General features: G+C 45.5%; 1 protein-coding gene across 1 annotated transcript; it reads right to left on the bottom strand.

The window, feature by feature from the left end:
* Window positions 1–27,658, bottom strand: nfs1 (NFS1 cysteine desulfurase). Its single transcript, XM_078236879.1, has 13 exons — window positions 27,484–27,658; window positions 24,883–24,956; window positions 23,714–23,830; window positions 17,365–17,448; window positions 13,484–13,634; window positions 12,127–12,222; window positions 10,705–10,839; window positions 9,290–9,447; window positions 7,600–7,705; window positions 6,232–6,313; window positions 3,605–3,688; window positions 2,090–2,179; window positions 1–306 (listed from the first exon to the last, which is right to left on the bottom strand). The coding sequence occupies exons 1-13, from the start codon at window positions 27,581–27,583 to the stop codon at window positions 243–245; spliced, it is 1,341 nt and encodes a 446-aa protein (XP_078093005.1). The 5' UTR covers window positions 27,584–27,658; the 3' UTR covers window positions 1–242.
* Window positions 27,659–27,663: the final 5 nt, after the last annotated feature.

The raw sequence follows: 27,663 nt of genomic DNA, 5'->3' as shown, positions 1-27,663 counted from the left end.
TATTGAAAAAAAATATATTTTAAGCTCACACAAACTGTGCCAATATATTACAATGAGAGACGGTAAAATTCTCTGCATTTACCGCAGGGCACTCTCAGACTGAGGCAGCAAGTTAATCTCAGTCTGCTCTCCTGGTGGAAATGTTCCACGGATTATTACAAGCAGAATTCCCGAGGTGGCCATCTTCTGGTCAGTGAACATGACAACAGGCCCTCGCAACAGCCAGCTCCTTCCGGAATGTTCTAATGCTGAGACCAATTAATATTCTTCAGGTCCATTCCCTCCTGCACCATCTCCCAGAGAGGGCTGCAAAAGAGGAGAAGAGAAACAAAATTAAGAGATCAACTAAAGCTTTAAAATAAAAATACAAGTCTGTGTTTGAGGCGAAAGGATTCAGAGCTAGGGAATTTGTTCCCGGTCGGAAGGTGCTTTTTTTCCCCCCCAGTTGTTAGTGTTTGGGGAACTTTTCCCCCATTCCCAGACACTCAGGGGTGGGATTTTCCAGCCGCGCTCACCCCAAGACTGGAAAATCCCACCCAGGTCAATGCATGGTCCATGTCCCGCCCACTGCGGGACAGACAGGAGGGGGAAATTCCTGCCCCGGTGTCAGCATCGTAGACCCAGCAAGGTCAGGTATAAGCACAGCTAAATGCAGAGTGAAGCTTCCTCCACATTGCCCCAACAACATACCATACTCAATTTCAGAACAGCTTTATTAACTGCTCTCTCCGCCTGTCCTGTTGTCCTGAATGATAGCTGCACATAGACACCCGGTTCCCTCTGCTCTTGCGCCTTTTAAGAACTGTTCTCCTATTTTACATTGTCTCTCCATGTTCTTCCTACTATCATCTCACACTTCTGCCTGTTGAACTTCACCTGCCCACTCCGCCAACTTGTGTATTTCCTTCTGAAGGTCTACACTGTCCCCGCCACAGTTTATGATGCTTTCAAGTTTTGTGTCATCCGCAAACTTTGGCAGAATAAGTTAGTAGCGATGCGTGGGATCATCATCTCCAAATCTCTCAAATTCCGTGCTGACTTGGGCATATCATAGAATCCCTGCAGTACAGGAGGCCATTCGGCCTATTTAGTCTGTACTGACCACAATCCCACCCAGACCCTATTCCCCTAACCCCACACATTTACCCTAGCTAATCCCCCTGACACTAGGTTCAATTTACCATGGTCAATCAACCTAACCCGCACATCTTTGGACTGTGGGAGGAAACTGGAGCACCCGGAGGAAACCCACGCAGACACGGGGAGAAAGTGCAAACTCCACACAGACCTGGGGCCGGAATCGAACCTGGGCCCCTGGTGCTGTGAGGCAGCAGTGCTAACCACTGTGCCGCCCCATATACCATCGCTCCATCAATATACTGGTACTCCCTGCTTCACGACACTGCGGGCGTACCTTCACCACATGGACTGCAACTGCTGAGGCAGTGACTCAGTGCTACCTTCTCAAGGGCCATTAAGGGAAGGTAATACTTTCCAGTCTTGGCAAAAACACCCACATCCCGATTACACTGCCTCAACCTGCAGATGTTAGCATATATCAAGAACAAATATTTCTTCCGTCTTGCACTGGTACAACCTTCAATCAATCAACACACGCACACAACACACAGAGAGCCATTCTACACTTTGGTTACATTGTGAAGAGTGTTTCAATCTTCAGCTCTAGACTGGTCACTGAGTCTCATTTTTATCTTACATTCGATCTTATCAGTCCAGACCTTTGCAAATTTTATTTTTAATGTTGGGATTGTGCTTTTTGTTTTTTAAAACCCTTTTCATTTCCTATTTTTATTCTAGTCTTTCAGGTTTTGTTTTGTAAAGGAAACGGTTGAGAAGCAGTTAGTATTGAAATTACCAACCAGACTTCATTCTGCAATCTTAAGTTTCAAATTTGATCTGGAGATTACGGACTGCAGCTCATTGATGGCAGAAAAGTTCATTTTAGTTGGGATTTTAAATTCTCGCTGAGCGAGATGCCGAGTTTGAAAAGCAGTCACAAATATATCGTTTCAGCCAACAGTTATTTTGCCCCCAACATTTTAGTCGGCAGGTGTAACTCCGCACGCACCTCATCTCTCTCAGCCTCTGCACGTGCTGGATGCACTTCTGCGCAGTGTAATCCACCTCCTCCTCCGTGGTGAAGCGCCCAATCCCAAATCTGCAATTATAAAAGGGGACAGTGTCACGCAGCATCATATCCGATGCACGCACACGGCGCGGTTCTCCTTCAAGACAAATCTGCAAAGGAGAACCTTAAAATAATCCACTCTAAAGATGTGCAGGTTACGTTGATTGGCCATGCTAAATTGCCCCTTAGTGTCCCGGGATGTGTAGGTTAGAGTGATTAGCGGGTAAATATGTGGCGTGACAGGGTTAGGGCCTGGGTGGAATTGTTACCGGTGCAGACTCAATGGGCCGAATGGCGGCCTCCTGCACTGTAGGGTTTCTATAAAAAAATCTGGGGGTAGGAGAGGAAAAAGAGAAAGAACAAAACAACAACTTGAATTTACGTAGCACCTTAAATGTTGTAAAGCAGCCTGTGGCGCCTGTAAAATGTCCAACATGATAGATTTATATTTCCTTCAGCCACACTGGAGACACTGTATGCTTAAATAACCTGCCAAATCTTGAAGTCAAGGCTGAGGCAGGAACATTCAGAGGCAGACAGTGAAAGATGGATCACTACCTTCAGAAGATGGCAGCAGAACACAAACCAGCCTCCCATCCATTGACTCTGTCTACACTTCCCGCTGCCTCGGAAAAGCAACCAGCATAATCAAGGACTCCACTCACCCCGGGCATTCTCTCTTCCACCTTCTTCCTCCAGGAAAAAGATACAAAAGTCTGAGGTCACGTACCAACCGAATCAAGAACTGCTTCTTCCCAGCTGCTGTCAGACTTTTGAATGATGTGGATTTGCCGGTGTTGGACTGGTGTAGGCACAGTAAGTATCGAGTGCCTCACCTGATGCAGGAGCAGCGCTCCGAAAGCTCGTGCTACCAAATAAATCTGTTGGACTTTAACCTGGTGTTGTGAGACTTCTTACTGAGACTTTTGAATGGATCTATCTCGCACTAAGTTGATCTTTCTCTACACCCTAGCTATGACTGTAACACCATGTTCTGCACTCTCTCCTTTCCTTCTCTATGAATGGTATGCTGTCTGTATAGCGCGCAAGAAACTATACTTTTCACTGTATACTAATACAATAATAAATCAAATCAGAGTGGAGAATATAGGCAGATAACGTTTTAAAAATTAAGTCTGAGGCATCTAAACTTAGGACTGGATGAAAAATCACAAGGTGAAAAGATTAAAGGGTGATGGGATTGAGATATTCAAGATGAGCAAAGGAGTTTAGTGTAGACTGACCAGGGACCAGGGTTTGTTGGTGTGGGGATGCACAGTGTAACTGGTTTATTTTCAGCTCCGGGGAAGAGACAGTGTGCAGTATTCTAGATTCTCAAAGCATTTCACTCAATAAGTTATGGTTACTTTCCCCAACTCAAATATTCATAAAAGGAAGACAGGAGGGGGGGGGGGGGGGGGGGGGGGGGGGGGGGAGCCTCCTTTTGTGCTGTACCTGATTGAGGAATGAGCCAAATCTTCATCAGCTCCGATAGCTCGCAGGACGTACGAAGGTTCGAGAGAAGCCGAAGTGCAGGCACTGCAAATAAAAACACACAATGCGGCTGCAGTAAAGAATCCTAACACCAGCTCAATCGGAAAATGTTACTGTCACTACAACAAGTCCTTATTTTGAAAAGATTAATTGGCAGAGGAGTTGTCGGCTACCCATTGAAGTGAAAAACGTTTTGCAAAAAATTTGAAAACACCATAATTTAAAATACTAATTCTCACACTTAATCTCTAATGCTCTCAAACACCTACAGCAGGAGGTGTGCGCGCAAGCTAGAGAGAAAAATCATCTGAAGGGCCCGATAGCTGAGTTGATAAAGCCGATGAATAACTGAGCCCTGGAGATCAGGACACACCAGGTTGAAACGCCTAGTCATTTGGAGTTAGCTCATTGCACAGTGACTAATGGAATTACAGCACATTTGGCAAAACAAGTCCATGTTTGTGTTTATTCTCCACCTAATCCCATGTTCTTACATGCTTTCATTCCCCCATCTTTCAACCATCTATCTAAAATATTGTTAAATGCTGACACACTCTCTCCTTCAACCACAAACTCTGGGAGTGCATTCCGCAGACTCTAAACCCTGTGTAAAAGGAAAATCCTATCCTCTGTTCTAAAGGTTTTACATTTAATGCTGTATCGTACGACACCTACTGAAACAGTTTGCTTAATCATAGAATCACTACAATGCAGAAGGAGGCCATTCAGTCCATTGAGCCTGCACCAACTCTCCAACAGAGCATCCCACCACTATCCTATATCCGCAAGCCCACTTATTTACCCCGCTAATCCCCCTAACTTAGACATCTTGGGACACTCAGCAGCAATTTAGCATGGCAAATCCACCTAACCTACATATCTTTGGGGTGTGGGAGGAAACCCAAACAGACACGGAGAGAATGTGCAAAGCTCCAAACAGTCACCCAAGGCTGGAACAGAACCTGGGCCCCTGGCTAACCACTGTGCCACCCTATCTTAACCTTTGCTATCCTGTCATTGTTTTTAATGACTTCATCAAATCAGTCCACAAGCTCCCCCGTTCTAATGGAAATGACCCCAATCATTGAGATATGAAGAAGGGGTATGATAGTCATGGTGGAGCTGTTTCTGCTTGTGGGGGAGTAGGGTGTCATTCATACAAGACAGTCACTAAAAAAATCCAGCAAGAAATTCAGGAGAAAACGCTTTGCCCAGAGAACGGCAAGACTGTGGAACTCTACTGTAGTGATCATAGAATCCTACAGTGCAGAAGGAGGCCATTCGGCCCATCGAGTCTGCACCAACCACAATCCCACCCAGGCCCTATCCCCATAACCCCATGCATTTACCCTAGTTAGTGCCCCTGACACTAAAGGGCAATTTAGCATGGCCAATCCACCTAACCCGCACATCTCTGGACTGTGGGAGGAAACCCACGCAGACACGGGGAGAACGTGCAGACTCCGCACAGACAGTGACCCAAGCTGGGAATCGAACCCGGGCCCCTGGTGCCGTGAGGCAGCAGCGCTAACCACTGAGCCACCATGCTGCCCGATGCCAAAAAATATTATTAAAAGGGAAAGCTAGGTGAGCATGCAGGAGAAAGAATTAGAAGGATGTCAGTCAGATTTAATGATGTTGAGTGGAGTAAGCTCATGTGGAACATAAACACCAGCATGGACCAGCTGGGCAGAATGGTCAGCTTCAGTGCTGTAAAGTTCATGGTAAAGGGTTGGGGGGGGGGGGGGGGGGGGGGGGGGGGCGGCACAGTGGTTAGCACTGCTGCCTCACAGCACCAGGGACCCGGATTCGATTCTCGGCTTGGGTCACTGTTTGCGTGGAGTTTGCACATTCTCCGTGGGTTTCTTCCGGGTGGTCCGGTTTCCTCCCACAGTCCGAAAGACATGCAGGTTAGGTACATTGACCCGAACAGGCGCCGGAGTGTGGCGACTGGGGGATTTTCACAGTAATTTCATTGCAGTGTTAATGTAAGCCTTACTTGTGACTATTAAATAAACTTTACTTTTACTTCTCATTGCCAAAATTATTTTGATTCCAGTTTTCTCTCCCTGAAAGCAATTAAACATGTATATATAGATGGTTTAGATTTGGGCGCGCCGAGTGTGTGGACCTTCAGGTGCCTAGCTCCGACAACTGGATAGATAATATTCAGTAACCAGATAACCAGTAACCAGATAACTTCAGATATTTGGGGCGGCACGGTAGCACAGTGGTTAGCACTGCTGCTTCACAGCTCCAGGGTCCCGGGTTCGATTCCCGGCTCGGGTCACTGTCTGTGTGGAGTTTGCACATTCTCCTCGTGTCTGCGTGGGTTTCCTCCGGGTGCTCCGGTTTCCTCCCACAGTCCAAAGATGTGCGGGTTAGGTTGATTGGCCAGGTTAAAAATTGCCCCTTAGAGTCCTGAGATGCATAGGTTAGAGGGATTAGTGGGTAAAATATGTGGGGGTAGGGCCTGGGTGGGATTGTGGTCGGTGCAGACTCGATGGGCCAAATGGCCTCCTTCTGCACTGTAGGGTTTCTATAAATTTCTATAAACAGGGTAGCCAAGGTCAGCCCAATACACTTACCTTCCTGATGAGAGGGCCACATCTTTCAAAGCCATCAGGAGACTCTCTCCTTCCACATAGGCAAACGACAGGTTAATGCAGCCTTGCAAGGAAAACAAACACTGATTACAGCTGCACCAAACTATAATCAGATAGCAGCCAGAGACACAAGAGAAAGTGGAAACTGTGGACACTTTGCATCCATAAGACATAGGAGCAGAATTAGGCCACTCGGCCCATCGAGTCTGCTCCGCCATTCAATCATGGCTGATATTTTTCTCATCTCCATTCTCCTGCCTTTTCCCCATAACCCCATGTCCCCTTATTAATCAAGAACCTATCTATCTCTGTCTTAAAGGCACTCAATGACCCGGCCTCCACAGCCTTCAAAAGCTGAAGTCTGGTGAGACACCACAGATTCACCACTCTCTGGCTGAAGAAATTCCAAATCTAAAACAAGTCGAGAGAGGCGGGGAATTTCCTCACTTCTTACCAGCCTTCAAAAGCTGAAGTCTGGTGAGACAGCATGGATGATGCGCAAAGATTAACTTTAAAAAGTAAAAAGAAAGTCAAATGAAGAGTAAACGTTGCTCCAAAACAAACCCGCCACTTAACCTTCTCATTTGATTCAGTACAACAAAACTGCTTCAGTTTGAGATACTACTACTTTAAAAAGACACCATGTAAATGCAAGTTGTTCAACTTCCAATTCTACCCAATGGTTCACACCCAAAATTCGCTGACTTAGCTTCACTGGGGATAGATTTTGGCCTCTCATTGTAATCTACACTTTCCCCTGCCGGTTCGCGGGAACTTTGTGGAACAGAGGCAATTTCTCATACTTTAATCCCAATTCGGGGAGGCAAATAGAATCATACAACACAGAGGCCACTCAGCCCAACGTGCTTGTGCGAGGTCTCATGCTCTTTCCCCAGAGCCCATGCAAATTTTTCTTTTCCCTGTATATTTCCGATCGTGACATGAAACGAGATTAGATTGTTTCAGTTAAAGAGTTGGAAACAGCCCGCACACCAACATCTTCTGTAAATCCTACAATTCAATCCTGCGGCACGGTGGCACAATGGTTAGCACTACTGCCTCACAGCGCCAGGGACCCGGGTTCAATTCCGGCCTCAGGATTTGCATATTCTCCCCGTGTCTGCGTGGGTTTCCTCCGGGTGCTCCGGTTTCCTCCCACAGTCCAAAGATGTGCAGGTTAGGTGGATTGGCCATGCTAAATTGACCCTAGTGTAAGGGAGATTAGCGGGGTAAATAGGAGGGGTTATGCGATAATGCCTGGGTGAGATTGTGTTTGGTGCAGACTCGATGGGCTGAATGACCTCCTTCAGCACTGTAGGGATTCTTCAAGCTCAGAGTCAGTTACTATACCTGGATATCTTTGCTCTGCATCTCCATTCATAACCACATCAGGGATCGCATCCATTACCTTAGTCACCAAACGTCTGGCCAGGTTGGACACATGCTTATGATCAAGCTGCAGGAATAAGCACAGCTGTGTCACAAACCACATCGACAGGAGACCAGGCCAAATCACTGTTACAGCAAACGCTGATGCACTTTTCAACAGGTCAGCAGATTATTAGAGTGGGGAGAAAGGTTCCTCTGCATTTCCTGAAGGCGAGCTGTAGTCAAGGACAGTGTACAGACACAACAATAAAACCCTCCAACCAACAGAGAAAACGCTGGAAAATCTCACCATGTGCGAGGAGAGAAAAGAGCTGACGTTGAGTCCAGATGACTCTTCCACCAATTTGTACATTCTGTAAGCTTCTTACCTGGAGGCAGGGAGTGTTTCAGTTTTCAGCCTTTTCTTTATCTGTGATAACTAGTGTGTATAGATACCTGCTGCACCGCACTTTGAATTTTACATTGTCCTTGTTTTTAATTTTCACAGCTACATAAAAAAAGTCATCTGGACTCGAAACAACAGCTCTTTTCTCTCCTTACAGATGCGACCAGAACTGCTGAGATTTTCCAGCATTTTCTCTTTTGGTTTCAGATTCCAGCATCTGCAGTATCATAGAAACCCTACCGTACAGAAAGAGGCCATTCAGCCCATCGAGTCTGGACCGACCGCAATCCCACCCAAGCCCCACCCCCATATCCCTACATATTTACCCACTAATCCCTCTAACCTACACATCTCAGGACACTAAGGGGCAATTTTACCATGGCCAATCAACCTAACCCGCACATCTTTGGACTGTGGGAGGAAACTGGAGCACCCGGAGGAAACCCACGCAGACACGGGGAGAACGTGCAATCTCCACACAGACAGTGACCCAAGCCGGGATTCGAACCCAGGTCCCTGGAGCTGTGAAGCAGCAGTGCTAACCACTGTGCCAGCGTGCCGCCCCTAGTAGTAATTTGCTTTTATCAATAAAAACCTCTGAGTGGAGTGTACATCATTGGTAAGAAATGATTACCTTTTAGAGTCTCAATGGTCGACGGCTATTCCAATGCCATTGAGTATCAAAGTTCAAATATGGTCATTACACAGTCAGAAGTGCCCAAACTCAGCCTTGCTGACGCAGTAATGAACAATCTTTGTGGGCCTGCCAATTTACTGCCTTCCCCCTGAACCTTTAAGCACGCTATCATAATGGTTAGACATTCAGTCTAGGTTCTCACACAGTGGCTACGGCGAATTAGCGAAAGGTGTCCATCAGAGAACAGCACTGGGTAAGAGCCAGTAGCATTTTCAGAAAGGAGGGAATGGATTGTTTTGGGTTGAGAGGTGGAAGAGGAGGAAGGAAGGGGATTAAAACCTAACAAAATAGATGACGAATGCAAGAGTAATGACTCCAAATGTGGGTCTAGATTTTGTAAAAAGGCTCTTCACAACCTAGGAAATAAATAGCATTGGGAAATAGCGGTAGGTCTATAACAGAGGCACATAATACACATTTCTTTGTATCCAAGACTGAGTACATGACCAAAATCTGTGCAGCACACCAAGGAACAATACGGTACACAGCATCGACCATATTATGTTAAAACAGGGTCGGGGAAAACAATTGTTTTCTTTAAGTAGAAAGCTCATCAACAGTTCACTTACCACCATCTCCTGCTGCGCTATTTCACACGCCGCCCCAAGTCCGACTACCAGCGGAGTTGGAACTGTTCCTGAGCGTAAGCCCCTCTCCTGCCCCCCGCCACTCTGAATCGCCTCCACTCGCACCCGGGGGCGGCGCCGGATGTAAAATGCACCCACGCCTAATACAGGACACAAAAAGGGCACAACTTTGATGACACATGACATCCAAAACTAGCATCTCGCACGGTCAAGATATCATACTTAGAGGTACCACAGGCACATCGCGCACTCACAGGTACCACAAACGCATCTTGCACAATGTGGTCATGTGCATCCATTATTACCCCATTCTTGCCCAACTCTTTTGGATACATAATTTAATAGCAGTCATTAAAAAAACTCAATTTTCCGATTTATAAGCAACAGGATCAGACATGGAAAACAGGATTCAAAATAGGTTAGGCACTAAAGTGAATCAGGCCCCAGAAGGCAAGTGAAATCAAAATTCCCTCCCATCATTCTCAAATATTACCATTAGACAAGGGCATTCTTGCTGTGAAAGCAAATATGCCAACATTGTGGAATGTGATAGAATTAAATAGTGTCAGAAAATACAAAAATAAAGCAACTCATTTGTATCGAGTCTTTTATATCTCTGGCTCCTTTGACAGGCGAGACAACAGAAAGCTGACTCACCCAGGGGTGTGTAGTGTGGTTATGGGGCAATCTTCAGAAAGATGCAACTTTTGCAGTCAAAGAACAATGAACAGTACAGCACAGGAACAGGCCCTTCGGCCCTCCAAGTCTGTGCCGACACAGATGCCTCTCTAATCTAATATTTTCTTGTCTCTACGCGGTTCATATCCCTCTATTCCCTGACTATTCTCCTGTGGAAGCACGTTCTAGGCATTCACCACCCTCTGTGTGAAAAACTTGCCCCTTACATCTCCTTTAAACTTTCTCCCTCTCACACTCAACCTATCCTCCCCCGAGCAATAGACCCTTCGACCCTGGGGAAAAGACTCTGACTATCCACACCACAAGCTTGTCATAATCTTGTAAATCTCCCCTAATCCTCCAACACTCCAATGAAAACAATCCAAGCTTGTTCAACCTTTCCTTCATAGTCCATATTCTCCAAACCAGGCAACCTTCTGGTAAATCTCTTCTGCATCCTTTCCAATGCATCAATATCCTTCTAGTAGTGTGGCGGCCAGAATTGTACACAATACTCCAAATGCAGCCTAACCAAAGCCTTATACAACCACAACATGATTTTCCAATTTCTATACTCAACACTATGGAACAAGTTGTGCATGCATAATTTATCAGTTGAGACAAAGTGTTCCATAAAAGTAACATGGCAGCAAAGCTATTGTGACAGTTTGCAACGGATGAGATTTATCTGAATTCAAGTGGAAAAGTTGAATTTATACCTTTAGGTCCATAGATTTTGTGCCCACTGATAGACATCAGGTCAATCTTCATTTTGTTCACATCAAGAGGGATTTTTCCAACAGCCTGTGCAGCATCCGTGTGGAAAAACACTTTCTTAGCTTGGCAGATATGACCTACGATAGCCACAGATACAAGAGGTGAAAGACCACAAATAGCTAGACTCAGGAGATAACGCTCAGCTTAGTTGACAGCTCTCAAACTATATTCTTTTTGGCAATTATCTCTCTTCTTTTGCTGAAGGCACTGACTCTTTTTTTATACTTTTCCAATTCAATCAAATCAAATCCAATTCAGAGTCTCAACAAGTTGAGACATTTCAGATCCAGGCTGACAAGACAGGGCAAGCGACCAAACCACCCTGTCCTGGGCCTGATCTACATGAGCCAAGCTGATTGGAGAAGGGGGAGGTTCCTCCTCCAAGGCTTGGACTCATTTGCATCTTAGCCAAAAGGCCGAGATGTCGCTTTTAAAAATTGCTTCATATGAAACACATGAAGCTTCAGTGTAACCTAATGACCTCGACCAAGTGCAGGCGATCCATACTACACTTGATCTTAGCCAAAAGGCCGAGCATTGACTCTATGCCAGGGCAAATTTTTAGAGGCTCTTCAGTGACCATTCTTCACGTGCGGGTCTGCACATTGAGCCGTCACAGCCAAGTTAGAGCCTTATGAGCACAAACGTGCACTCTGCAGCACGAGTTACTTGGTTGCAGTTAGGAGCTAGGGTCCTGCCTGATTTTCTGTTCTCTAACCCAGTGATCTCCTATTGTCAAATCAAGGAAAGGTTCAGGGAATACTTTCTGATTGACGTACAGCATATTGTGTTGAGCAAAAATGGCTATGTATCAGGTTAGTGTTAGATTCTTGTTCCTGGGCTACTTCATTGGAGTCCCAGAGTGGGTCTGTAGCAACCAAGAACCTTCTAAAGGTTAATCCACAATGCAAACCCTTTGATAATATCCTACTCTCCAATTACTTTGCCATTATCTCACCGCAGTTTATAAATAACATATGAAAGAAAAGAAAATATTTGGAAATCAAACGCAAAGTTGGGAGAGATGCTCAGGTGACATCGAACCGAAGGTGCAGCCTTGGCTCAGTGGTCATTCTCTGGCCCCCCAAGTCGGCAGGGAGTGGTTCAAGTCCGTTCCAGAGGAGATAGACACACCAGGCGAACATCAATGCAGTATTCGAGGTGGTCTTTCAGATGAGATAATAAAGGAAGGTCCTGCCTACTCCCTCATGGGCATATTCCAAAGAGCAGAGGAACTTTTCCTGGTGTCCTGGCCAATGTTATTCCTTATTCAACTCCACAAAAGCATATTTAATCCTCCCTGTTTAACATGACAACATGCAATGTGTGTGTATATGATACAATAATCACCTAGGCTTACGCACCTATCTCATCAACAGGCTGTGTTACCCCAATTTCATTGTTGACGGTCATTATTGACACCAAGCCAGTATCTGGTCGAATGGCCTCCTCCAGTTCCTAGTCAGGGAAGAAAATTAAAATCACACTGTTAGCAACACCAACAAAAATTTATATTTTTCCAAACCCATCTTCTTACAAAGTGTAGCAGTGACCTAATTAGCTTTAATTACGGTCTACTCCGTCATCCAATGAGATGACAAACAGGTGAATTTTTATTCCAGCATAATGTTAATTATAGTCATTTAAAGTTTCACAAGTCGTCATCCTTCACTTTAAAATTTAAACGTGGTCTTCTGACTTTGACAGCATGGCTGGAACTTTTGTTACCAAGTCAGAGAGTTGTGGGTTCTAATCCTGCTCCAGAGACTTGAGCGGAACTTCCACCACACCTGACTCAACTACCAAGTTTCCACATCTCTCTATATCCATTCAAATGAAACCTCAATGAATACCCTCCTACTGCATAACGCAATTGAAATACAATTAACACAGGATGACACACCCACTGCAGTCGTGAGGGAGTCCTACGCTATCAGAAGCTCTGCCTTTAAGGGTGAAGCATTAAATTGAGACCCCCATCTGCCCTCTTCAGCAAAAGAAAATCCCACAGCACCACTTTCATAGAATCACAGAATCCCTATCGTGCAGGAGACAGCCATTCGGCCCATCGAGGCTGCACCAGCAACAATCCCCCATAACCCCATGTATTTACCCTGCTAGCCCCACTGACACTAAGGGGCAATTTTACTGTGGCCAATCAACATAACCTATGCATCTTTGGAATGTGGGAGGAAACCGGAGCACCCGGACAAAACCTACACAGACACCAGGAGAACGTGCAAACTCCACACAGATAGTCACCCGAGACCGGAATGGAACCCGAATCCCTGGCACTGTGAGGCAGCAGTGCTAACCACTGGGCGCCATAATAAATTCACTCTTTATTCTTTGGCTTCTCCTTTAAGTTCAGCTGATGATAAAAGTTTGTCTTAACTTGACCAAAATATTCCCCATTGTTCAGGCTTTTTCTCCTCTGATAGCTAGGTCTACAATTGACCTGAACACTCTTGGATTTGGGAGCAGAATAAATACCAATTCTTCTCATTGCTATCCAAGCTGAAGGTTCAGCTAAGGACAGATCATTCTTCCCTAGTTGGTTGAGATTCTTAACAACACCCTTTGTTGGATCTTTCCCAAAAAGACTGCCCGCAGCCACAAGCAATAAGTTGATAGGCACTTGTACTCTTCTATATCCATATATCTCATGTCAACATTTGCAGAAACATCCGTGGGGAAAATTGTCAAAATTAAAACCTCCCTTTAAATCTATAAGTCCATTGGTCTTCACTGGCAAATAGGTCACTTCAAAACCTTCAGTCTCAAGCATGCGGCAAGAGTCCAGTACACACTTATGTTCTGTCTGGCTGGTGATGACGTGTTTCTTCTTGGCTTTGTAAAACCTTGCAACACCCTGGAAACAACAAAAAAATAACCTTAATTTCCAAAATGATTGGCACAATATTTGATCAATGATAGATTCAAAGAGATACACAAAGTATAGTAACAAAACACTTCACACATTAAATAGCACCTTGCTCATTCTATTTTACAACAAATACCTGGCCTAAATTACAAAGGCAGTTTTCATTCCCTCGGGTTAATGTTTAATCACTTTAAACATCTCGATTAGATCAAATTTAACAATTTCCATCTGTCCCTACTCCTTCTATTGAAGGAGTCCGGATTCATGGGGGCACAACTTGAAAATTAAAGCTAGGCTGGTCATGAAACTACTTCTCCCAAAGGGTTGTGAATCTGTGGAATTCGCTACCCCAAACTGCGGTGGATGCTGGGACAGTGAGTAAACTTGAAGAGGAGTTAGACAGATTTTTAATTGGTAATGGGTTGAAGGGTTATGGGGAGAAGGCAGGAAAACGGGGATGAGGAGCACATCAGCCATGATCGAATGGCGGAGCAGACTCGATGGGCCGAATGGCCTAATTCTGCTCCTATATCTTGTGAACTTATGAGTGATGTCAGGAAACACAAAAATGGGTAGCGGAAATTCATCAAAAAGCTGTAGAGGCTGGGGGTTAAATTTAAAATCTCAAAACTGAGATTGATTGTTAGGCAGGGGAATTAAAGATTATGGAACCAATGAGTTCAGATACAGATCTGCCATAATCTAATTGAATGGTGCAACAGGCTCGAGGGCTGAATGGCCTTCTCCTGACTTAATAACAACCGTCAGCTTGGCAAGGATGGCAGTTCTAGCCTCACACTTTTTAGTCTGAAATCACAGAGCAATCACAGAGCAGTGCAGAGGAATTAAACCTGGTGAATAAGAAAAGAGAGGCGTACAGAAGGTTCAGAGAGCTAGGAGGTGTTAAGGATTTAGAGGAGTATACGGGATGTAGGAAGGAGCTTAAGAAGGAAATTAGGAGAGCGAGAAGGGGTCATGAGAAGGCCTTGGCGGGTAAGATTAAGGAGAATCCCAAGGCTTTCTACAAATATGTCAAGAGTAAAAGGATGAGATGTGAAGGCATAGGACCCTTAAAAGGTGAAGGGAGAAAAGTTTGTGCGGAACCGTTAGAAATGGCGGAGCTGCTTAATGAATACTTTACCTCGGTATTCACGGTGGAAAGGGATCTGGGTGGTTGTACTGCTGGTTTGCGGTGGACAGAAAGGATCGAGCATGTGGACATAAAGAAAGAGGATGTGTTGGAACTATTGAATGGCATCAAGGTTGGTAAGTCGCCGGGACCGGATGGGATGTACCCCAGGTTACTGTGGGAGGCGAGGGAGGAGATTGCGGAGCCTTTGGCGATGATCTTTGCATCGTCGATGGAGACGGGAGAGGTTCCGGAGGATTGGAGGATTGCAGATGTGGTCCCTATATTCAAGAAAGGGAACAGGGACAGCCCGGGAAATTACCGACCGGTGAGTCTAACCTCAGTGGTTGGTAAGTTGATGGAGAGGATCCTGAGAGACAGGATTTATGATCATCTAGAGAAGTTTAGTATGATCAAAAGTAGTCAGCACGGCTTTGTCAAGGGCAGGTCGTGCCTTACGAGCCTGGTTGAGTTCTTTGAAAATGTGACCAAACACATTGACGAAGGAAGAGCGGTGGATGTGGTCTATATGGACTTCAGCAAGGCGTTCGATAAGGTCCCCCATGCAAGACTTCTTGAGAAAGTGAGAGGGCATGGGATCCAAGGGGCTGTTGCCTTGTGGATCCAGAACTGGCTTGCCTGCAGAAGGCAGAGAGTGGCTGTGGAGGGGTCTTTCTCTGCATGGAGGTCAGTGACCAGTGGAGTGCCCCAGGGATCTGTTCTGGGACCCTTGCTGTTTGTCATTTTCATAAATGACCTGGATGAGGAAGTGGAGGGATGGGTTGGTAAGTTTGCTGACGACACCAAGGTAGGTGGTGTTGTGGATAGTTTGGAGGGATGTCAGAAGTTGCAGCGAGACATAGATAGAATGCAAGACTGGGCGGAGAAGTGGCAGATGGACTTCAACCCGGATAAGTGTGTGGTGATCCATTTTGGCAGATCCAATGGGATGAAGCAGCAGTATAATATGAAGGGTACCATTCTTAGCAGTGTAGAGGATCAGAAGGACCTTGGGGTCCGGGTCCATAGGACTCTTAAATCGGCCTCGCAGGTGGAGGATGCGGTCAAGAAGGCGTACGGCGTACTGGCCTTCATTAATCGAGGGATTGAGTTTAGGAGTCGGGAGATAATGCTGCAGCTTTATAGGACCCTGATTAGACCCCACTTGGAGTACTGCGCGCAGTTCTGGTCACCTCATTACAGGAAAGATGTTGAAGCCATTGAAAGGGTGCAGAGGAGATTTACAAGGATGTTGCCTGGATTGGGGGGCATGCCTTATGAGGATAGGTTGAGGGAGCTTGGTCTCTTCTCCCTGGAGAGACGAAGGATGAGAGGTGACCTGATAGAGGTTTACAAGATGTTGAGAGGTCTGGATAGGGTAGACTCTCAGAGGCTATTTCCAAGGGCTGAAATGGTTTCTACGAGAGGACACAGGTTTAAGGTGCTGGGGGGTAGGTACAGAGGAGATGTCAGGGGTAAGTTTTTCACTCAGAGGGTGGTGGGTGAGTGGAATCGGCTGACGTCGGTGGTGGTGGAGGCAAACTCGTTGGGGTCTTTTAAGAGACTTCTGGATGAGTACAAGGGATTTAATGGGATTGAGGGCTATAGATAGGCCTAGAGGTGGGGATGTGATCGGCGCAACTTGTGGGCCGAAGGGCCTGTTTGTGCTGTGGCTTTCTATGTTCTATGTTCTAATGCACCATCAAAATTCCTAGCTACACAAGTTCTGACTGAGTAAGACGACATCAAACATGTAACCAGATAATAATGGGATTAGTAATCTTCAAGGATGAAAGCATGAAGGTCAAAAGATCTTCTTTATCCAGTCTTATCCTGTGACCTGTTGAAAGAATGAGTAAATCCAGTGGCCAACGTTCACCAGTAACACAAACCCTTTGATAAAATATTTGGGGAACACAGGCCCAATTGTCATCTAATGGGACATCCTGAGGCTGTGAATGGTGTTATATAAATGCAAGTTCTTGCTTTCTCTCACTCAGAAATCTAACAGAGATCAGGCCAATCTTCACTGAATAGTGAATGAATAATCAGCATCAATTATATGTTGGTCCAAACCCAGGATGCAACATGCAAATAAATAAAAATGTTTTTTTAAAAAAAAAAATCAGAATCTCACAGAACGACTACAAATAATTTCCTGCTCACAGATTTGCACTTACCATATCCCTGCAGGAGATCTTAATAATGTATTGGAGAGGCAGCAGGCTCAACTATTCCACATGAACCTCAACATTTTAACTCAAGTCGTGCTCTTGTTTAAACAAAAGCAGTACAGTGATTTACTGTCTCAGAACTTCTGTGGCCAAATGTGAAGTATCAGGGGTCAAATACTCAATCTAATACTGCACATCTGACCTCACTGGAATGATGAGTTAAATATTTGTAACATGGTGCAGGAGTCCCAATAACTTTTAATACAATACACTCAGAATAATACATTAGTGATTGTATTTCAGAGAAGCTCACACACTGACAACAGATTGATCACCACCACAGGTCAGAGATGGTGCCTTGTATTGATGCAAGAAAAATGGACAGATTTACCACAACACCAAACAGAAAACTTACCTTGATGGCGATGTTGTTTGACTCTGTCGCACCACTGGTGAAGATGATTTCTCTGTGGTCTGCACCGATCAGGTCAGCTGTTTGCTGCAGTGACAATTGATTTGGTCAAAATATAAAACTACAAACAGATTAAAGCGCACACATCCAATTAGCTCACAAGAACTGGAAGATCCTTAAAATGTACATTTCAGACAGTTCAATCTAAAAGACATGTTTAATCTCAAATGACTTCAGCAGGCAATTACTGGATCTTTCAACACGGTAGCTAACAGCAAAGAATCAAATAAAGTTGCAGCACAGGATGCCATTTTACCATCAGGCCTATGCTAGTTTTACTTAGTCCCACAACCCTCCCTTTTGTCTATAACCCTATTATGGTGTTGTTCAAGTACCTGACCAACTCCCTTTTAAAATCATTGATGGGATTCGCTTCTACCAGTTTTTCAGGCAGACTATTCCAGATCCTGTCAACCAAGTGGGGAAAAATACTCTCATCTCCCTCTAGAACTTTAGCCAATGATTTGAAGTCTATGGCCTCTGATTACTGACCTACTTACCTGAGGGAATCTTTTCTCTATCTAGACTGGAGGGGATGAAAACGGCATCAACAGTTTGGGGAAAAAAAGTTTACATTGAAGGGTTCAACAAGTCAGAAAATAAGTCACCAGGTTGTGGTGGCAACTTCCCCAGGTTCTGGTTGACAATTGAAGAAATCACCTGACCTCAGTTAATACATGAGCAGGAGCGAAACACGAAAACAAAACACTGGCACGCTTCTCTAATTCCCTTAGTGCAAAAATCTATCAATCTCAATCTAGAATATTCTAGGCAGTCATTCCAGTTTGATTGGATTTATCAGCATTCACTGAGTCTATGCATGATATGCAGACTCTGCCACAGTGGGATAGGTGGTGTTTGATGGGTTGGGCAGAGGAAATTTGTTTGTGCCCTGTGATTTCCCTATTTCACCTGCATGCATCTGACAGTCTCTCAATCTTTCAGTGCCTTCCCAAATTAACCCCCTCTATTTCGACTGGTCACAAGCCAGGGTCTCCCACGAGTTAGTAGGGGATGTTTGACCTCTTCAGGGATGCTTTGAGGATATCCCTAACGTGTTGCGTTATCCGCCAGGGAGTCTCCTGCTACGGCCAAGCTCCAAGCAGAACAGTTGCTCCACGAGTCTGGCATACAAATAACGTGTCATACCCAGTGGAACTGGTTTTGAGTGATTAGGACCACAATGCTGGGTACGGTGGCCTAGAGAGGACGCTGCTGTTAGCAAATTGGATTATTATCTAAATGGAAAAAAATTACAACATGCTACTGTGCAGAGGGACCTGGGGGTCCTTGTGCATGAGACGCAAAAACCCAGTCTGCAGGTGCAACAGGTGATCAAGAAGGCAAATGGAATGTTGGCCTATATCGCAAGGGGGATAGAATATAAAAGCAGAGATGTCTTGCTGCGTCTGTATAGGGCATTGCTGAGGCTGCAGCTGGAATACTGTGTGCAGTATTGGTCCCCTTATTTGCGGAAGGATATATTGGCCTTGGGGGGAGTGCAGAGAAGGTTCACCAGGTTGATACCAGAGATGAGGGGTGTTGATTATGAGGAGAGACTGAGCAGATTGGGTTTGTACTCGCTGGAACTTAGAGGCTGGGGGGGGGGGGGGGGATCTTATAGAGACCTATAAGATAATGAAGGGGCTGGATAGGGTAGAGGTGGAGAGATTATTTCCACTTAGAAAGGAAGCTAGAACTAGAGGGCACAGCCTCAAAATAAAGGGGGGTCAGTTTAGGACAGAGTTGAGGAGGAACTTCTTCTCTCAGAGGGTGGTGAATCTCTGGAATTCTCTGCCCATTGAAGTGGTGGAGGCTACCTCGTTGAATATGTTTAAATCACGGATAGATGGATTCCTGATCGGTAAGGGAATTAGGGGTTATAGGGATCAGGCGGGTAAGTGGAACTGATCCACTTCAGATCAGCCATGATCTTATTGAATGGCGGGGCAGGCTCGAGGGGCTAGATGGCCTACTCCTGCTCCTATTTCTTATGTTCTTATAGACCACCTTACTTGCCATCAGAGGATCTTGTGAAGGCACCACTGATGGTCCTTCTCCAGTGCTTTGCTACAGGTCATCCAAGTCTCCAAGCCTATGAGTGCAGGGATCATTGCTACCCAGTAAGCCATGACCTTATCACGGATTTGAGATCCTAGTCCTCAGACTCTTTTCCTCAGAAGGCTGAGTTGGCAAATGTCTGCCTTCACGAGGAGACCCTCCAAGACATGGAAGATACACTTTGAGGAACTCACCCAAGACTCTGTCTTCAATTTGAATTCCCTCAACACTGTGTCTGGAGCAAAGTTGAAAACAGCTGACGAACCTCTGTCTCAATTCTGAAACAAAGTGGGAGGTATGGCTGCATCACATCATATACCTCATCTAGGAAGGAGTACTGGGGGATCTGAGTGACGCCCTGTGATCATGCCTATATCCAACAAGTCCACTTGCAGTAACTACATAGGAATTTCCCTGTCCCAGAAGATTATTGCAGGGATTCTCCTCGATTGCTTCCTCCCGGTGACTGAAGACCTTCTCCACATTCACTGCAGTTTCCGTTCATTGAGAGACACTGCAGACAGGATCTTCACTGCATGGCAAATTTAGGAAAAATGCAGGGAGCAGCACCAAGCCGTCTACATGACCTCCTTTAACCTCACAGCAGTCTTTGACTCTCGTCAAGCTCCAAGGTCGAAGTATCTTCCTCAGATCTGGCTGCTTTCAGAAATTTGTCACCGTGCCCCATCTAGAGTCAGCGATATACAGCATGGAAACAGGCCCTTCATGCCAACCAGGTTTCCTAAACTGAACAAGTCCTATCCCATGTACCTTTACTCCAGGTGTTTTACTGCCCACCCTCCGGTGCTTGCTTGATCTCTGCAGTTATCACGGGCAGCCCCAGCTTTGGGCTTGTCTGGGTGAGGAGTGGGCACCGGCTGCTGGGCTGGGAGATGGTGGGTGCCGCTGAAGGGAGCGGGGCGTGGGCTCTGAGCGGATAACATGCAAGCCATGCTCGTCACCAGGTGAATATGAACATCACAGACAGTGAAGACTGGGGTCAAAAAGGCCTTTCCATTGCACCAACTCTCTTCTCCATTTTCCTCACTGCAATATTGCACCTCACTTCTCAGGCTCTCAGACAGGAAATTGTTCACCCAAACTATGTCCAGTCCTAAACCTAAATCATCCCTGCCTCACTCATTGAACTGGAGTATGCAGATGCTGGCGCATGTGCTCACTCAGAATGGAGCTCCAGGACATTGCCAGCGCGGTGGCACAGTGGTTACAACTGCTGCCTCACAGCGCCAGGGACCCGGGTTCGATTCCCGGCTTGGGTCACTGTCTGTGTGGAGTCTGCACGTTCTCCCCATGTCTGCATGGGTTTCCATCCACAGTCCAAAAAGGTTGATTGGTCATGCTGAATTCACCTTAGTGTCAGGGAGATTAGCAGGGTAAATATGTGGGGTTATGGGAATAGGGCCTGGGTGGGATTGTGGGCAGTGCAGCACAATGGGCCGAAGGGCCTCCTTCTAAACAGTAGGGGTTCTATGATTCTATGACCCCGCTTCTCTAAAGCTTCTGGGAAAATAGGCCTTTCACTTGGAACCTGGAAAACAGGTCATCATTTAACCAGCTCCCAATGCACACCACCACCCCATGTCAAGGTTAACAGCAATGTGCTGAAAACTTGTGGACAATGTGTCATATCTTGGGAGCCCCGTCAATGAAGGCAGCCCATAGAAATTCAATCTTCAATATTCTTCACAACTGAGCATCCATACACCTCTAGGAAACCAACAGATGGACTGAGACATTTTGAAAATAGTTTTAATTATGAAGGTCGATGGAAGTCAGAAGGCCAAGCGATGTTCCCAGACAGGGTTTCCGGGGAAGGCCAGACTTGCATGTGACCAAGATTCCCAAAGAACATGAAGTGCACACCTGAAACAAGTGACTGTGGCGATTGGTTGAATTATAAACTTGCTCCCTCAAAGTGGTTAGCACTGCTGCCTCACAGCGCCAGGGACCTGGGTTTGATTCCCAGCTTGGTTCAGTGTGTGTGGAGTCTGCACGTTCTCCCCATGTCTGCGTGGGTTTCCTTTGGGTGCTCCGGTTCCCTCCCACATTCTGAAAGACGTGCTGGTTAGGTGCATTGACCTGAAAAGGCGGTGGACTGTGGCAACTAGGGGAATTTCACAGTAACTTCATTGCAGTGTTAATGTAAGCCTTACTTGTGACTAACAAATAAACTTGAGATAAGTTAAGATAATCAAACAATGTGACAGCTTTCAAACAATAGTCACCCGCCAGATTCATGATCCTGTTGCTGACATTGAGAGTCAGGTAGTTTCTTGTCTTATGCAAGGCATATTCATTGGAGCTAGATTAATTCACCGGCATGTTGGGGCTTGCAATGTTGCTCGTGTTAGCATGTTACATCTTCTGTGATGTTATTGAGGAGAACTTGCTGCTTTGTCACCCTCTGCAGAGTAACACCACTGGCAAAGAATTATTCAACAACTTTGTGTAAAGACATGATTGACAGCAGCATGTTGATGTGTGCACTGATGGTGCCAGGGCAATGGCTGGGAAGGCAGGTGTTGTAGCGTGGATCAAAGCTCTAGCACCAGGCTGCACAAGCAGTCACTGTGTCCTCCACATATAGGCACTCGCACCGCACCTAGGAAAAACGTGCTGGGCGGTGGAGTACAAATTGTCAACAGCATTAAAGCTCGTCCACGGAAATCAAGACTGTTTAAAATTCCGTGTGATGAAGTGGGCAGAGGGCACACAGTACTGCTCCTATATACAGGGGTGAGGTGGCTGCCGCAAGACAAAGTGCTTGTGAGACATTTTCAGCTTCATTGTGAAGTCTTGGTGTTTTGTGTGGATTAGAAATGTCCATTTTCAGAGTTGTTGACAAGTATTTCACGGTTTCTAAAACTCGCATATCTTGCAGATAATTTTACGAGGCTGAACGAAATGAACCTATCACTGCCATTTTCAGCAGTGTTGTGGAAATGGTGCTTTTGGACTTTGTGCATAGAAAATACCTCCAACTGCTTTCCCCTGTTGAATGACTTTCTCACTGAAGTTAATTCTATCCACAAGAAACACGTTTTCAATGACATGACATTGCACCTGTTAGGTTGCACTCTGCTGGAAATTTCCCTCCAGCAGATGAGCACAATATGTGGGTTCACAATCCATTTGCACTAACAGCAAGTGACTTAGCAGTGCACAATTATGAGAGCCTGACTGACATGACTTCTTACTCCTCACTAAAACAACGTTTCAAAGCAAGTTTATTTATTAGTGTCACCAAGTAGGCTGACATTATCACCGCAATGAAGTTACTGTGAAAATCCCCTAGTCGCCACACTCCAGCATGTGTTCAGGTACAACTGAGGGAGAATTTAGCACGGCCAATGCACCCTAACCAGCACGTCTTTCAGACTGAGAGGAGAAACCCACGCAGACACGGGGAGAACATGCAGACTCCGCACAGACAGTGACCCAAGCCAGGAATTGAACCCAGGTCCCTGGAGCTGTGAGGCAGCAGTGCTAACCCCTGTGCCGCCATGCGGCCCTTCTGTTGAATGAATTTTTGGAGCAGCTTAGCACAAGTATCCTAATGTGGCAGAGAGCAATTTGAGAACTCCTGCCTCACCATATTTGTGAAAATGGTTTCTCCTGAGACTCAAAAGACACAAAAGCAAAAAACAGGAGCCGTCTGAACGCCAGTCCTGAAATGAGAATCCAGCTGAGGTGTACACAAAGGAAACAATATCATCCCTCAAACTGAAGATGACAGGAAAATCCGCTTTCAATCTTTTGCCGAATAAAATAATGTTTTATCGACAACGTATGCGTAATATAGAGAGAAAGGATTTGATTTGTGTCTGCACCTATTTTGCAGCCAAAAAAAATGGGAGTCGACATTCTATGAATAATTGGAATTCCCCAATACTCCTGGGAGGTCAGTAGGGGTTCCGTGACTGGAAAAGTTTGGGAATCCCTGTTTCAAGGTAAAGGTGGTAAATAGGTAAGAGGCAAAAGCTGTCAGCAGCACTTGAGAATTATGCAGAAACTGTCTTTAAAGAAATCTTTCATTCCAGGGAGAAGAGGAGAATCCTTGCAGGTCTTCTGCCAAAAATGAGGTCTGAACGCTGATTGTACTTTGACTTTTCAGACAAATATTTATTAAGGTTGCAACACTATTAAAGCGGCCAGGATAAGCCAATTGTTTAAATGGTGTTGGTTGAAGCTGTGAAAAACAGAAACCTACCTTGCGTGCTTTCTCCACTGCTGCTTCACTCTCCCAGCCGTAAGCATGCGTTCTCGAATGGGGATTGCCATAGGAGTTGACAAGGTAGGGAAGCATTGCGTCCAACACCCTAGGATCCTAGGGGTTAATTTAAGCTATTTAAACATGGTGGCAACAAATAATATATATTACATGAATATACAGTGTAGTCATTGATTTGGTGATAGAACATGAGGGCTTGGGTCCCATTCACTATTTGCAAAACATTGCCCTGCACAAATTGGTTGCTGCATTTGCCAATAGAAGAAGTAACTGCAATGTCTGTGAAACATCTGGGCATGGTCCAAGGGACATGACTAAGTCTTTCTTTCTTACTGAAGTCCATATATGTTTAATTTAGCTTTCACTTGCAAGCTATCATGACTTGTATAATATTGGTTAAGCAAACACATCCAATAATCGCCCTTTCTTTGAACCGCATTGATTTTTAGTGCAGCAAGTCTAGTTCTTTGTCTGCACTGCTCATGATTTTTGTGGTGACTTGTCAAAAAGAAACTTATTACAGATACCCTGCATTTATTATTCAGTTCCAGCCACTAACATTGGACTATAGCTAGCCTAGGCCATTGTAATGCAAGTTTATATGAGGTATTTAAAAACCAAAATTATCTGAAATTCTAAATGCAACAGCCCCAATAGTTTCAGACAAAGGATATTTGACCTGTTTATGGAAATTGCATTGATATGGCATATTTAGCCAAATAAAACTTCCCAAGGCACTTCACAAGAGCATTACCAAAAACCTTTTGCCAGCCACGCGAGGAGATATCATAGCAAAAGCTTGATCAAGCAGGAAGATTTTAAAGAATGTCTTAAAAGAGACAAGAGGAAGAGAGGGAAAATGGTTTGGGAGGGAATGAGGAGGATCCAGACATCTGAAGGCAAAGATGCCGATGGTGGACTGATTAAAATTGGTGGTGATCAAGAGGCCAGAATTGGAGGAGCATAGAAATCTTTGAACATTGTCAGGCTGCAGGGGGTTCCATAGAAAAGGAGAAGCAATGTCACAGAGGGTGAAAACTCAATATCCATGGGGTTAAATGGCTAACACCACCATTACACAAAAGCTACTTTAAAAAAACTTCTGTAATTTGCGTCTTGATGGATCAATTGGCATCAAACATCCCTACCATTGGGGTCGTAGCCTGGAAATCCAAGTATAGAGGACGAACTTTGCTTCCTAGATCTTTTAGAGACTTGGTGTCTGGAGAAACAGAACAAATTAGAAAATTACATGTCTCAGCAAATAGCGAAGCTTAAAATGTACCACTCAGAACACAATCCTCTTCACAAGTGAAGGCACATGGAGGCACGGTGGCACAGTGGTTAACACTGCTGCCTCAGTGTCAGGGACCCGGGTTCGATTCCCAGTTTGGGTAACTGTGTGGAGTCTGCACACAGTTACCCAAACTGGGAATCGCATGGGTTTACTCCAGATGCCCCCCACAATTCGAAAGACATGCTGGTTAGGTGCATTGACCAATGTAAATTCTTCTTGTGTATCCGAACAGACGTGGAGATTAGGGGATTTTCACGGTAACGTCATTGCAGTATTAATGTAAGCCTACTTGTGACAATAATAAATAAACTTTAAAACCTAGCCAATCCCCACCTGCATAGAAACTAGAAGCAGGAGTGGGCCATTCGAGTCTGCTCTGCCATTCATTTTGATCATGGCTAATCATCAAATTCAATATCCTCATCTCCCCCCACCCCCCCGCCCAATATTCCTTGATCCCTTTAGCCCCGAGAGCTATATTTAATTTCTTCTTGAAATCAGCCAACATTTTGGCCTCAACTACATTCTGTGGTAGTGAATTCCACACATTCATCACTCTCTGGGTGAAGAAATTTCTCCTCACCTCAGTTCTAAAAGGTTTACCACTTTATCCTCAAACTATGACCCTTAGTTCTGGACTCCCCCACCACTGGGAACATTCTTTCTGAATCTACCCTGTCTAATCCTGCTAGAATTTTATAAGTTTCTATGAGATCCCCTTTCACTCTTCTAAACTCCAGTGAATATAATCCTAATTGACTTAGCCTCTCTTCATATGACAGACCTGCCACCCCAGGAATCAGCCTGGTAAACCTTCACCGTATTCCCTCTATAGCAAGAACATCTTCCTCAGATAAGGACAAAATCACCTCCAGCGTCATGCGAGCACGGTTGTAAGGCCGGCGGCACCTCTCCCCCGTCCAAGATACTGAAGCACACAATACACTAGGTGTGGCCTCACCAATGCCCTACACAAATGCAGCAAAACATCCCTATCCTTCTCCTTTCGCTATGAAGGCCAACATACCATGCCTGCCTCCACATGCAAAGCATAATCCTTCGTCATTTTTGCCAACTCCAGCATGATACCACCACCAAACACATCTTCCCTTCACCCCCTCTGTCAGCATTCCACAGAGACCGTTCCCTCCGGGATAACTTAGTCCACTCCTCCACTATACCCAAACTTCTCCCGTCACTCATGGCACCTTCCTACGCAATCGCAAAAGGTCTAACACCTGTCCCTTTATCTCTTCTATGTTTACCATCCAAGGTCCAAAACATTAATTCCAGGTTAAGCAGTGTTTCACTTGCATCCCCCAAAACATCTTCATCTGTCACAACTTACAGCTTCTCTACTGTTTGGCCATTCACACCTTTCATTATCTCTGTGGACAGCTATTAGCAGTCTTTTCCTCTGGTTTCTGTGACTATGGCATATTTTATTCCCTCACCCTGCAGTATAAATATCTCCCACTTTCTATGCCTTTTAGCTTTGACAAAAGGTCATCAGGACTCGAAACGTCAGCTCTTTTCTCTCCTTACAGATGCTGCCAGACCTGCTGAGATTTCCCAGCATTTCCTCTTTTGGCCAACATACCATTTGCCTTCTTTACTACCTGCTGTACCTGCGCAGTTACTTTCAGCAACTGATACACGAGGACACCAAGGTCTTGTTGAGTATCCACCTCTCTTAATTTACACCCATTCGAGCTTTCCTATTATTGCAACCAAAATGGATAAAACTTTGCTACCTTCGTCAGGAGCAGCGCTCCGAAAGCTACCAAATAAACCTGTTGGACTTTAACCTGGTGTTGTTAAACTCTTACTGCATCTCAGTTTCAACAGTTTATTGATCAGAAACTAAACTGTTCAAACTACTACCAAGTTTTATTATTGCTACCAAAATGGATAACCTCACATTTATCCACATTATACTCCAGATGCCCACACACTCAGCCTGTCTGGCGCATCTCAGTTTCGATGTGGAGATGCCGGCGTTGGACTGGGGTGAACACAGTAAGAGTTTTAACAACACCAGGTTAAAGTCCAACAGGTTTATTTGGTAGCAAATACCATTAGCTTTCGGAGCGCTGCTCCTTCGTCAGTCACAGTCGGAGCAGCGCTCCGAAAGCTTGTGTGGTGTTTGCTACCAAATAAACCTGTTGGACTTTAACCTGGTGTTGTTAAAACTCTTACTGCATCTCCGTTTCAACAGTTTATTGATCAGAAACTAAACTGTTCAGAGGTTGGGAATCCTACAACAAGTAACTCACCCACCCGGAGGAAACCCACACAGTGACCCAAGCCGGGAATCGAACCCGGGTCCCTGGCGCAGTGAGATAGCAGCGCTAACCCACCGTGTATCCTCCCATCCCTGCCCAGGCCCTGCCCTGCCCAGGCCCTGCCCAGGCCCATCCCTGCCCAGGGCCCAGCCTCTCCGCCATCTTACCGTTCTCGGCCGCATCTTTGCGGCTGTGTGAGGTGCCAAGCCTCCGGCAGAGGATGAGTCCGGCCCGGGAGAGGCCTATGAGGGAGCCTCCGGCCAGCATCCTGCAGCGAGAGTCAGGCCCGGAGCACAGAAAGCCCCACACCGGAAACTGACCGAACCGACCCGACCCGACCTTTCACC

Source organism: Mustelus asterias, chromosome 20 (assembly GCF_964213995.1).
Source record: "Mustelus asterias chromosome 20, sMusAst1.hap1.1, whole genome shotgun sequence".
Taxonomy (NCBI): Eukaryota; Metazoa; Chordata; class Chondrichthyes; order Carcharhiniformes; family Triakidae; genus Mustelus; species Mustelus asterias.
The sequence above is the reverse complement of the archived record's forward strand: the minus strand, read 5'-3'. Positions and strand labels throughout refer to the sequence as shown.